This window comes from Rhododendron vialii, chromosome 9a, assembly GCF_030253575.1.
Source record: "Rhododendron vialii isolate Sample 1 chromosome 9a, ASM3025357v1".
NCBI lineage: Eukaryota > Viridiplantae > Streptophyta > Magnoliopsida > Ericales > Ericaceae > Rhododendron > Rhododendron vialii.
The window spans coordinates 531,750-545,235 of NC_080565.1; the positions used below are offsets into that span (position 1 = coordinate 531,750).

Here is a 13,486-nt window from a genome sequence, read left to right on the forward strand (position 1 = left end):
AGGCGATATTGGTCTCTGCCAATGCGAATCACAAATCAAACATAAATATTGTTACAAATGCTTTCGATCAATCTATACCACTACAAACAACACATGGTGTCATAGATATGCATAGTGATGCGTCCATATCTATTTGAAATGGTAAAATAGTACGACTAAAAATAAAATATTGCTAAAAAAAACAAAAGATGAAATTGTGCTCTATCAACACCTTCTGAAAAAAAAAATATTTTCGAGATTGTTTTTGACAAATGTGGATACCTGATAGTGGGCGAATCTATATGATTGTTCATTTTTAAAATACTTACTACTACTATATGATAGTTCGTTTTAAAAATACTACTATTTTAAAACAAATTTAAAACCATGAATAGGACAAATTGCTTAGTTTGTCACTTGTTTACGAGGGAAAGAAGGTCGAATACATTATTTGCAAGTTTAATAAGGATTTTTTTTTTCAAACGGAATTTATAAGGATTATATGAAAAAGGCTAAAAAGATTTGGACAAAGAAGATGACCTCTCCATCGTTCACGAATTTGTCTTAATGTACACCTAGAGATACAAAGTTGCTTCACACATGAAGATGGGCCAAAATTATGGATCTAGATTTACACGAAAAAAAATATTCTCACACTTTTTGGGTACCATATGACAGTGATGGATCTACCTCAAAATGTGATGATGAGAAAGTTTACGGTACATCATCTGATTTTGGCCAAAATTAATGTCTGTTTTTGAAAAAGCTTAAGACACCACGCGATGTGGCACTTTTCCAAATTTGATTTTTCCAAGTTGTGGTGTTCTTAGGAAGGGAGGGAGGGATACTGTAAAATATTCGGGGATGATTTCGTAATAACCCCTCTCAAAACTTTGACTTCCCTAAGTCACACACAGCATTCAAAAGATCCTTTGGCCTTTTCAAAGTAAAAAGTTTTATTATTGTATTGTTGCAGATAATCATCTTTCTTCTTGTCACAAAAAAAAGAAGTAAAATGAGAATCTAAATAGAGATGTAAATCTAAAGCAAAGAAAAACAACAAAAAGCATATACCCTTTAGCTCATAGTACTCCTTTCCAAACCAACCACATCCCCATTCACAGGAGTAATTATTCAGTGTATTGAGCACCGTTACGTGATTTCTCTGCTTTTCTTCACTACACATTAGGATGGAATCTACACGTTTTTTTTCTTAAAATCTTTCAATATTTTGTGTTGGAAAAAGGATTTGAAACATCACTGCCAGCATATAAATTATTCTATATTTCTAGGACACTGCCATGTGGTGCTTTAAATCCTTGTCAACCATATTTTAAATGAAACCTATACACCAAAATGTATGACTGGAATTTGAGACATTATATTGCGGTGCCTCAATGTCATTATTGAATAATTTTTCCTCTTAGGAAAAAAAAAAGGCCGAGAGAGGCGATAAAAAAGGGAGTATTTTAATCTTGGAAAATAGAAACAAATGGCTGCGCTTCAATAAAGGAGTGGTACTCGTAGAGTAGAGAGCAATAGTAGAATTTCTCGAGTCTCCACACACGAGAGAGAGAGAGAGAGAGAGAGAGTATGACGACAACAGGGTGTTTGAGGATGTTATGGTTGGATTCCGCCAGTCTCATCCTCACCACTGCAAACCCTAGTCCAATCTCATCCTCCTCATTATACTCTTATAGACGACGAGGTTTGGCTCCAACTAGTAGATCCTTCCGCACCCTATCCCATCTCTCTTCACGACCGAACAAGGTACCCCCCCCTCCTCCTCCTCTCTCTCTCTCTCACTATATCTTATGGCTGTATGTTTTTGTGACGACTGGGGATTATTTTACTGTCAGTATGCTGTCCTCATTCTTTTTCCTTCGCAAAAATTTAGCTGCTTTTTGTTATGCTAGTATTATTATTCGAAGATGGTTGTGTGGGATTTCGTTAGTCGATTTATGAATTGAGTGATGTGTTGGAATGTGGGCTTGTTTTGTTTTATCTTTTCTCATGTTGGATGGACTAGAAGTGCCATCTCATATTGGTTTTTGGTCAGTTCTGAACATCTGTTTTGAATTTAGGAGCGAACCCGTTGTAGGTTTTGTTGTATGAGTTTGAGCACGCTCAGTTTTAATTGGATGGTGGTCTACAGACCCTGTGCACTCGAAATGTTACATCATTCCCCCATGTTTTCAGGACTATTATTGTCATGGCCCAGGTAGACCACTGGCCTGGTACCTTGATTTTGATCCACCAGCCACACCACATGGCCCAAAAGCTTAAGCCCAAGGTACTAGTAGTAGCCCACAAGGTTTGTTATATGCCCAAGGTCATCCATGTAGACTTCCGATGTGGGATGGGGTGTTACAATTATCATACTCTGTTTGCTTGTGTATGTGTGCGAGAGATAGATGGATAGAAAGTTTGCATTTTTTGTCAAGAAAAAGAATAATGTAAACCTTAGTAGCACGAAGCGATAGCGGGGCTGGGGAGCGGAGCTACCTAGAAGCTCCTAAGGTTGGGAGCGCCCAAGGAGCATATATAGATTACATATAAATACGTATATAAAGTATCTTTAAATACTTGACCATTGAAGGAAAAGTGATTACTTATGATAATTTTTACGACCTTAAAGGGGACTTAGAGGAAGTTAGATATTTTCAATCTTGACTGATATGATTTTCATATTTTTATTTTCACAGTGGCATGACTCCCTTAAAAGTAAGAGAATAGCTACCTTAACCGCCCAATAAGCTCACATCTTAGTTGGAAGCGAGCTCCCGTCTCGAGGGAAGCGAGCTCCCGTCAAGCTCTCATCTTGGGAGCGCCGATTCGAGCTCCTATCTTGGGAGCGCACCTATTTTAGAAGGATCTTGCTGCTAAGGTGTAAACTATATATATAGAGTCCTCTTCTCCTAAGGACCACCTTAACGTAATAAAATAAGGACCTCCCTTTCCCGATAGAATTTCGATGATCCAAGCCGCTCAATGTGTTCAGAACATGATTTTAAGGGTACCCGCGAGAAATCAGCAAAAAAAAATGACCAGAAAAGCATCATCCGAGCAGTTTTTGTTTGTTTTTTATCGAACGGTTCAAATAAAAACTGTTCGGATGATGCCTTTCCCGGTCATTTTTTTTGTTGATTCCTCTCAGTTACTCTTAAAATCACGTTCTGAACACATTGAGCGGCTCAGATTATCGAAATTCGAACAGGAAATGGGAGGAATGGAGAGGTCCTTATTTTAACTAAAATAATGACCTCCTTATTTGAAAATGACTGTATATATATATATATATATATATATATATATATATGAGCAAATTGTCATTGGCTATTGCATTGTTCAACTTATGCATGAGGTGTTTCATTTGTGAGGATACCGTGTCAGACAAAATCATCTCCTACATGGTTGAAAGAGTCCATTGTTTTCCATCACTAGCAAATGTGGGTGTGAGTCGTGTGACATCTGCATGAAATATGAATTGAGAGTGTTAAAGCATCAAACTCAAAACTAATTGACAGTGAGTGGAGATGTTGCCTAGGCTCATATTCTTGTTTTGGAGGCTATAATTAACTAATGTCGGACAATCTCTAACAGGGAGTATCCTATATAGACACATGAGTTTTGACTCAATTTGACCATAAGTTCACAACCGACAACCTTTGATATTAGATGCATCTTGGATTCTTAGTTAAGTCCCATTTTATGTTTATGTCTATCTACATGTGAGGTATTAATGTAAGAGATGTCTGACACGACAACATTCAAGCATTGTGATTCAGCAGTTCAATAAATACAAAAATGTTATGGTCTACCATCAGTTCAATAAATGGTAGTAATAGGATACCCTCATTGGACAGGTGGACGTCTTAGCATGGGGTTAATTGTGGCCTTGTGGGGATGAGATGATCCTTATGAAGTTATGAGTGCAATAATCAATTTACTAAAACAAAGGATCAGACATATTATAAAAGCAACAATGGCCCAACTTGGTCATATGGGTTCATGTATGAACAAAGGTTCCTCCTTGAACCCCAAACTCTAGGTTATGGTGAATTGGTGATTCAACTCATAGGTTGGGTAAGCATGCTTTGAGCCTTTGACATAGGCTGTAATGCAAAATATGCATATTTTCCTAATAGTTTAGGTTATTACGGAAGGAAAGAACATCATGCCCTCGACAGAGCCATGAAAAATATAGATTTATGTAGCCAACCCCAATTGATTGGGAGAGAAGGCTCTATTTGCTTTGGTTTGATTTAGTTATATTGGTCTTTTTGGGGGTATAGTTTAATTAGAAGAGATTATGAAAGATTTCATTCTTCACCATCCTCCATGAATTTTCTGTCCTGTGTCAGATATTTGAGGATCTGAGTATACGAGTTTGGTTTTGATGTTAAATGTGTCAATGGTTTGTTTGAAAAGAGATGCATCATTATTTAGATGGCAATGTTCAAAAAAAAAAAAAAATTTAGATGGCAATTTGCAAAACTCAAACATTAGGGTAACACGAGTAATATTTTAAAAACTAATGTCCGAGACAAATAATGATACTTTGCTGTGTATTCCTTATGTCCTTTGTTATATTGATTTGATGCCCATACAATGAATTCAATGTGATCTTTTGTCATGTTAATAGCCCAGAACTTTTCGGAGGATGTAGAGAAGGATGCTTTGTGAGGGTACAACTTGAATGTCGTGTTTTTCTCCATTCGTAGATGATTAGGTCTTTTTTCTTATTGTAAAAGGAGAGTTAAAATAGTTAAACGTAGCCTTCAAGGCTTATGTGCATTTTCATTCCCTTGACATTGTAAGTCAGGAATCAGGATCTTATTGCTGTAAGTCCAACATAAGAAAAAGTTTATTTACTAATGCTCTGTCTAGAAGATGCAAGTTTATGGTCATTCAGTTCTTTTGTAGCGACCTGCTTTCATTTACTTTTCTGTATGCGAGTTTGGACGAGGTAAATCTGGTTACTTTAAAAAGTTTTCCTTATGCACTTGCATATTTACTACTGTAGTATGTACCAATGTGTATCATAATTGCCTTTTAAGATTTTAGATTACATCCATTCATTGCTGCGGATTAATTTTAGTAGGGAGAGCAAGTGAATAAGCCCCTGCTTGTTTCGTTATGTTTCAAAATGATGTGGTTATTGTTTAGACCATTGCAATTATTCTTATTCTTATTGTTTGCAATTGAGCTCGTCTATGTGATTGTATGCACGGTTGGTTTTCACTAATCATTTACTACCAGGGCCTCTATTTTGTATGTGCTGGTATAGTGGCTTTGTGGATATGCCAAGGGGGATCAGAACATTGATAGTGGGAAGAATGAAGATGAAATCATGCTGCAGATGTTTGGGTCGGATGAAGAAGCCATTACTAAGATTCCAACCCAAGTCCAGACTTTTCCCGGAGAAGGATCAGGGGAGGTTCTGGTCTCAGAATATAAACCTATACCAGAACCTGTGCCTGATGTTGATTATCTACAGGTTTGTTGTCTTCTTGACCCCCAATCAATATGGGTTTGCAATGAGCCTTTGTCAAGGCTCTATAGTAAGCAGGAGCCTTTGTTCGCTTTTCAAATTTTTTTTCACCACTTGTATTGCAGGCAAGAGACCTGCTATGTGATGGTTATGGTTCCAAATTGCAATGCACAAAAAATGGAAAAATAGATAAAGAACACAGAAACACAAGATATTCTTGCTTTAGTAGTGTGCCTATGTTGGATGAGAGGTAATTCAGCATCTGCGGCATCCAATAAGAGTTACGAAAAATTCTATAAGTACCTCCAAAAGGATTCGGTGGAACAGCCTTGGGCCTCTGCGCTACCAAATATTTTTTCATTATTATACAAATTTCTGTTTCTTATTGTCTTTCATACTAGACAAGGTCCATGTCTACACATTTGGGTTTGAATTGACTTAGTTTCTTCTCCCTTTATGCTTGTCCTCTTCTTCTGCTTCTTCTCCAGTTCTCTTCCATACGGTGCTGTTAATTCTTCCCGACACTATCCTGCAGTTCTTGTACTGTAAGAGGCTCCCGTCATGGTGGTTTATTTTATACTCCCTCCGTCCCTTTTTAAGTGTCTCACTTCGTAACTCCAACTTATTAAGAAAACATCATCATTACACCTTTCACATCAACTTTTATCTTCATTTTCCCTACTTACCCTCTATGGAGACATCATCATTACACTTTTACTCACTAACTTTTTAAAATGGAATATGCTTTTAGGGGTAAAATGGAAAGTGTGCCAACTTTTACCCACTAACTTTACAAAATGGACATTTATTAAGGGACAGCCCAAAATGGAATACTGGACTTTAAAAAGAGGACGGAGGGAGTATCTTTTTAGCAGCAGAGTTAATCGATGAATGTTTGTGGAAATTTTCAGAACCATAGTGTACTTTCCTTTTTTTTGTTTCTTCTTCCCCTTCCCTTTTGTGGTTGTTTGTATTGTGAGTTATGCACTTTCCTATGCAAGCTTGGAAGATCTTGTATCAAAATGCATGGTATGTTAGGTTGTGCTGCTTATGGTAGGCTTCAAATTTGAGGCTCAGCTGCAGCTTGCGAGGATCCTTTTAAACCTACTTGTGCTTATCAAAATGGACATCAGTATTCGGTTTTACTACATGTAATATATGTGGGTGTGCATCCATATAATGAAGCCTTATTTTGTTTGTCAGGAGCTACTAGCAATCCAGCAACAAGGGCCAAGAGCTATTGGATTTTTCGGGACACGAAATATGGGATTTATGCACCAGGAACTTATTGAGATTCTTAGCTATGCGATGGTTATTACGGTATGATTCTTCTACTCATTTGACTACTTGCAAAAATTACCTTGAAATTCTGTTTCTGTGCATGGGAATGATTAGTTCCTATTGGGCAAACATACATTTACTGAATTCTGGTAACCCTTGCATCCTTTCAAAGTTTTTTGATTTCCAGTTAGTCATGTTCATCTAATTACTTGACTTATATGAATCTGTTGTCTTTGGTTACAGAAAAATCACATTTTTACATCTGGTGCATCGGGGACTAATGCAGCTGTTATTAGAGGTGCTTTAAGAGCAGAAAAGCCAGAGCTGCTCACTGTGATATTACCACAAAGTTTGAAAAAGCAACCTCCTGAAAGCCAGGAATTACTGGCGAAGGTAAGAATTTCATTACATTTTCATTCATTTGACATTCCTTTGGCTGCAAATTGGGAAGCTATGTTACATAAATTCGGGTAGGGATGCCAAAAGCGGGTACTTGTCTAAGTGACGGATTCATCTAATTTGCATATGGGCACGCCGGTATATTTGAAGTCTGTGATATACAATTTCTATTTTCTAGCTTAAATTTTGTTTACTAGTTGTCTAGACCTTTTCATGCATATTATAGGAATTCTATGCATAGGTTGCAAGAAATTTGAGTTAGAAAATATGCTTGCTAAGTTATTCTCCAACTAAACATGTTGGAGACGGATCCCATACTCTAATCTGATTGTGGAGTGTTGGACACTGGTGCTTAATACATTTTGAAGGATCCATGTACATCGGTGGATCCAGCAATTTGGAACAGATGGGTCACCTCTCAATCATAACCTTGATAAAAACAACGGACAATAAAAAATATTAAGAAAAAATAAATGGAATAGTACTTTATTATATTTACTTGTGTTGTAGATATAGGAAGGGTTGTTGGTATTGTGGTATTACTATGATAAAAGCTCTTGATGGGCTTCAACTATCATTAGCTACATGTTCTAGGAGAATTTTTTCATCCGTTTGAGCATCAACAATAAAAAGAAAGATTGGAGAAAACTTGAATCCTTTACCAGCAGCTGGTATCATTGGGTGATTCAGTGGATTGGTCCGTCGAAGAGATCATGCAGCTGGTATCATTGGGTGATTCAGTGCTTGAATCCTTTACCAGCAGCATGGACCGATTGTGGTAATGAAACTTGAAAACTTGTGATGTGCGTGAAAAGGCTCCTGCTGAGTATGATTGCTTTGGCATGTCTTTCTAGTTATTATGGTGTAAACTATATATTTTTGCATGTATACTTCATGTTCTTTTTTCTTTTCTTTTCTTTTTTTTTTTTTTGAGGATTTGCAGGTGAAGCATGTAATAGAAAAGCCTCACAATGATCATCTACCCTTAATAGAAGCCAGCAGGTTAGTGATGACCTTAAACCACTGGACTACCCCCGATGGACTAATGTACTTGAAAGAATATGTTTGTTATCATGTTCAACAGTCTGCATAAATTTTCAATTAAAAAGGAGACCAGTCTGCATAAATGGATGTCAATTCAACCCAAGTTGGAGACCATGCCTATTGAGCTTGACTTCACCTCTGCCATAATTTCAGGAAATATAATTTGGTTCGTGTTTTGTTTTGCAAGTGCAGGCTATGCAACATGGACATTATTTCACATGTTCAGCAAGTCATTTGTTTTGCCTTCCATGATAGCAGACTGCTTATGGAAACATGTCAAGAAGCGAAAAATCTCAGAAAGATTGTGACTCTTTTTTACCTAGATTAATGAGAAGCACCAAGTTGTCTCTATACATTGTTCGATGAGAAGAGTTAGATCATTCTTTTTTCGTTTGTAAATTAGGTGGATACTCAAAGTATATAATGCTTGTCATTGATATGTTGATGAGAGAAGCTCGATTAGAGCGTTCATTGACAGTTTTAAAGGGTGGCGTCAACATTTCTACCTTATTCAAGAAAATAAGATGTTAAGTTGTCATGCATGATAACAGGAGTGATTTTACTTTTTGAAATCAAATACTCGTATGCATGATTCATAGTATTTTTCAGATGTGGGAGGAAGTAACGGGTAATTGTCTTACCGGGTATGCATGATTCATAGTATTTTTCAGATGTGGTAGGAAGTAACGGGTAATTGTCTTACCGGGTAATTGGAGTAACGATGCCTACCTAGAGCTTATAAGAGAAACTAGATCAGGTGGAATACAACCTGAGTAAACATGAACTCCTTTGCAAACAATAAGAGGCTAGCCAATGCGCAACTCTGTTCTCCCAGCTACACCAAGCGAAGGACCAGTTGCGGGAAGAAGCCCAGAACTTGGTGCCTTCCACTACAGCATAAGCCTCCCGAGGGTAATGAGCGCTAGCATCGTTAAGGCAGTTAATAAGCACCTTGCAGTCAGATTCGAAAGTCAACTCAGGAAGCTCCAACTCCAAAGCCATAACTTGAAGATTTTCATCACCTCTTAGCGCTAGCATCACATTGCAGGTTATCATCATCAGATAGTCTCAACTTTTACTGAAGTGAGGCTTCATAACTTGAAGATTTTCCTCACGAAAAAAAAAAAAATTGTAAATTTATGGAAATGGCAAACCAATGACGAATTATAGGGAAAAGGTGAGTCAAAATCACGGTTCAATGTTGTGAAGTCGAGCATTAAAGGGAAAAGGTTGACTTGATTCCAAAGTTCACTCACAATACTCGGCGATGTTCCCCACCGAGTCTTGCTACTGGCACAGTAAGTCTGTGCACAGACTATGTGGGGCCCACTAAAGGTCCCATACAAATAATCCAATCCGTTAATTGTGTTTAAAACATTTTTTCAAGGGCCTTCGCGAAAAATTAGTTCAATCCGATACTTATAAGTGCTTAATCTAATCATCTAATTTTTCATTCAGGTGTTTAGAGAACAAAAATTTAGACGATTAGATCAAGTACTTATAGGTATCGGATTGAGCTGATTTTACGCGGAGGCCCTTGAAAAAATATTTTAAACATAATGAACGGCTCGGATCACTTGTGTGGGACCCGTAGTAAACCCCATATAACAATCTGTGCACGATCTGTTCACAGATTTGCTGTGTACACAGACTTTCTGTTCCCCACCCAACAAGAACAAGTATATTAAAGAAGCGTGTAAATAACAATAACAACATAGTCGGGGAAAGAATACTACCACCACTTATAACAATTCAAAACATTCATACCACCAATACGTACAAGTGGTACTATTCGGCCCCCTTAGCTGGAAATTTTTTTTTGAAAGTCGCCCCTTAGCTGGATAATTAATGCTAAAAGATGACCATTCCTTGGAATATACTGTACATCAAACCTCGAGTTGCTCCTGCTACCATCCGCAAACTAGATAACATCAAAACTAAAAAAGATGCTCATTCTTGAGATAATATACATGAAAATTCATATTCTCGATCAAAAAGGTCAAGCAAGCATCTGATCTGCCAAGCACGAGAGCATCCGCATTTGACTTTTTAGAATTGTGTGTTATATGACAAATTTTTTACTGATAATTAAATGAGATACTGTTCTACAACAACATAGTGCCACACCACATGTTCTCTATTTTGTTGTACAAAATGTTGCGTTAATGAACTTTCTTAATGTTTATTGCAATGCAAATACTACGTTCCAATTTGATTGAGAAATTATCACTGTTTTTGTTGATTAGTAAGGTAAATTCCCTCAATTAACGTCAGCGGATTTCGTCATATTTTTCACTCTTTTTTACTCATAAACCTGGCAAACATTCTAGGTGTTCTTAGTTTCTCCATTATTAATTAGTCACCCCTAACACTTTATGAATTGCTTCCGTTTATATTGTTTGTAATAAAGGGTGCCTCGGGATAGCTTGTGTGCAACTGACGCTAAATTTTAACGTTGGATCCCACAAAACTACACTCATGTTATAGTAATTTTAACCTCCTTAATTATTTATGTGGCTCAATCACTTTTCGAGTTCTTTACAATCACCATTAAATGAAATTTTATGGATTCAATATTTTATAAAAAAAAATTATCTGTCAAATTTAATATTGTGCGTCAAAGTTGGACGCCGCAGGGCTATCTAGTAGCATACGCGCCGAGTAAAAGTATTTGTCGAGTGAATGAGTTTTGTAAATTAAGAGAGATTATTGAGTGCTCTTAGAGCAATGCTCCACACCACTTATGATACCCAACATGTATGTCAGTTTGTACCCTAAAATACCAAGAAGAAAATTACTGGTACCGCAACATATACCAATCACAACGCACTTGGAGCGAATCATGCCTTGCTTCAAGAGCATTGTAAAAAATTTCCTTGGGAGTATTTCCCTAATAGCGATCGAATCCGTCAATAAAAAATAGTTGAGTTTCGCTTTCAAGCAATGGCACAGAGGTAGGAAATACCGTTCCAGCACACAATATGAGGCGGTGGGTGGGTCCGGTAGACATCAAATTAGCAGGTAGCTACTGTAAAAATATTTTAGGAAATAAAATACTACACTTATTACTTTAGATAAAAATAAGTCAAAACAATAAAAAATACTTAAGCTATTCCTAGCAGAGCCAAAGGAGAGTAGGATCAAAACCTTCCGTACCAAAATGCCACATCTGAAAATCCGTCTGAAGTCCCGAACATCAGTTTGGCGCCTCACGGCACAGATCATATCCAAACTTTCCATTTGATAGCTCACTGTACCGAAAAGCGTTGAGGTTGGCCAGGGGCCTGGGTTTGTGCGGTGGGGCATCGATCACATCCCCATCCCGCAGTCCTAGCTGCAAGAACAAACTTCAAATGTGTAAGAAGCTTCAAAAACATGAGAGAGAGAGAGAGAGAGAGAGAGAGAGAGAGAGAGAGAGAGAGAGAGAGAGAGAGAGAGAGAGAGAGAGAGAGACCTCATAAGGAGTCTGGTCACAATCAAGGCGTCTGCCGTCGAACAAGAAAGCATAATGATTAAATGCAACGGACTTTGTTTCACAGTAAACATTCATGAGCTTTTTCAGCTTCATGCCTTTCTCAATAGTCAATCCTGAAGAAATCCTCATCACCGTTCTGCAAAACACAGCAGTTTTAGGAAACATCTAATTGTGATACAGACATATCAAGCACAAGGAAAGCAAATCAAATTCGCATTCTAACGAAAGCAAACAACATTAGCAAGGCGGGTTATCCGAATAACGTACCCATGCATATATTCTACTCTACTCTACTCTACTCTACATACAATCAGAGTATTTCTAGCTGCTTTCATAAATTTAACCAGCAGTCAAAAAAGTTCGCAGGATGAAAGAACTTCAGCACGGTCAACAATCTTCGATCAAGTTAGCTTTGGAAATTGCCTGTCAAAAAAAACAAAAAAAAAAAGTATGAAGGCAACAATTTAACCAAAGGTTGGTTAAAGTGCTAAACTCAACAAAGCCTCTTCTTTTTAACCCCGAAGGGTTGGTTGATCGATAAAGACTTATTAGGAGATAAGATCCACGCGTCTCAAGTTTGAACCACCTTAGGGGCCACTAGAGCTTTGCCTGATCATTAATTTTAAAATTCTGGAATTAGTTGAGGTGTGCTCGGACACCTAGTTATAAAAAAAATCCTCATTCCACGCATTTGGAAAACAAGAATCATTCTTGTTAGAAATCAGCCAATGTGTGAAAGGGAAAGGGTGATGTTGAAAAGCATGTTGCAGCCTTAGTAGACTTCTCAAGCCCACACCAAAGATTTGGAAAATGCCGCGCATGGATGGAGAGATTTTATTGCTCTTGGCAGCTTCTTACTCCATTTGCTGTGTATATACCCTATGGCTCTAATTGTAGAGTAGAGATGGAGAAAAAGAGAGATGGGGCAACACCAAAAGGTTGGTGCTCTAATTTGGGGCTCATGAATACCGGGTGAGCGACTGAGCGGGAAGTGTGTATAACTTCTGAGCTCGGGTATTGGTGTCTAGTTGGGTATCCCCCCACCCAATTATTGTAATCTCTATAGTGTTTATATAGTGGAGTATCTCTCCCGATGAGTAGGCCGGTTTTGGATCGAAGAACTACGTAAATCTATAGTGTCATTTTGTTTTTTCCTTGTGATAATACTTATTTAGTATTTGATCTCAATACGAGTTTTGTGGGCACCACCAAACTTCCGCTAAACTTCCTCCGTAGCATTTCACCAGTCAAAAGCAATTTGCTTGTCGATTTGGAATCAAAACTACCATTTCAAGAGAGAGAGAGAGAGCAAACCAGCCCCCTGACTTTGAGAATGATTGGATCGAGCAGAGAGATAGGCTTGTTATCTTCGTCGTCGTCAGCGGCACCCGGCATTTTTCACCGTTCAATTCTTTATCCCCGTCTACTTGGGCGGGCAAACCTTTTGGGGGCTGCGAGGGGTTTTTATTTTTGGCTAGGGTCCGGAGACTCGGTGAAATTATTTGGACCGAGACAGTCACCATCTGTTGGTATAATAGATGGTTAAGATTTGCTATATTGATTCCTACCCGATAAGAATTAACTCTTATCGATAAGATTTAAAAAAAAAAAACATCATTGATTGCAACAAATAAAAGGTACTGATACTATCTCGTCTATTTCATGTTATGAATCGGAGAAGATCCATTTCCTTTTGCAAGGGCTTAGGCTTTGTTTGGAATTTCAGGAAACAAATAAAGGGAAAAAAAAGAGAGAAAATTACTACCCCACTTATTGTAAGTAATTTTTTTTGCTCTGTTTTTCTTTGGTTCTCA

The 13,486-nt window shown here is 37.7% G+C and overlaps 1 protein-coding gene across 1 annotated transcript; it reads left to right on the top strand.

Moving 5' to 3' along the window:
* The first annotated feature begins 1,477 nt into the window (after positions 1-1,477).
* LOC131301812 (uncharacterized) lies at positions 1,478-8,739 on the top strand. The gene is made up of 6 exons (XM_058328257.1): positions 1,478-1,749; positions 5,270-5,479; positions 6,677-6,793; positions 6,998-7,147; positions 8,097-8,155; positions 8,390-8,739. Exons 1-6 carry the CDS (start codon positions 1,573-1,575, stop codon positions 8,523-8,525), a joined length of 849 nt encoding a protein of 282 aa, XP_058184240.1. The 5' UTR covers positions 1,478-1,572; the 3' UTR covers positions 8,526-8,739.
* Positions 8,740-13,486: the final 4,747 nt, after the last annotated feature.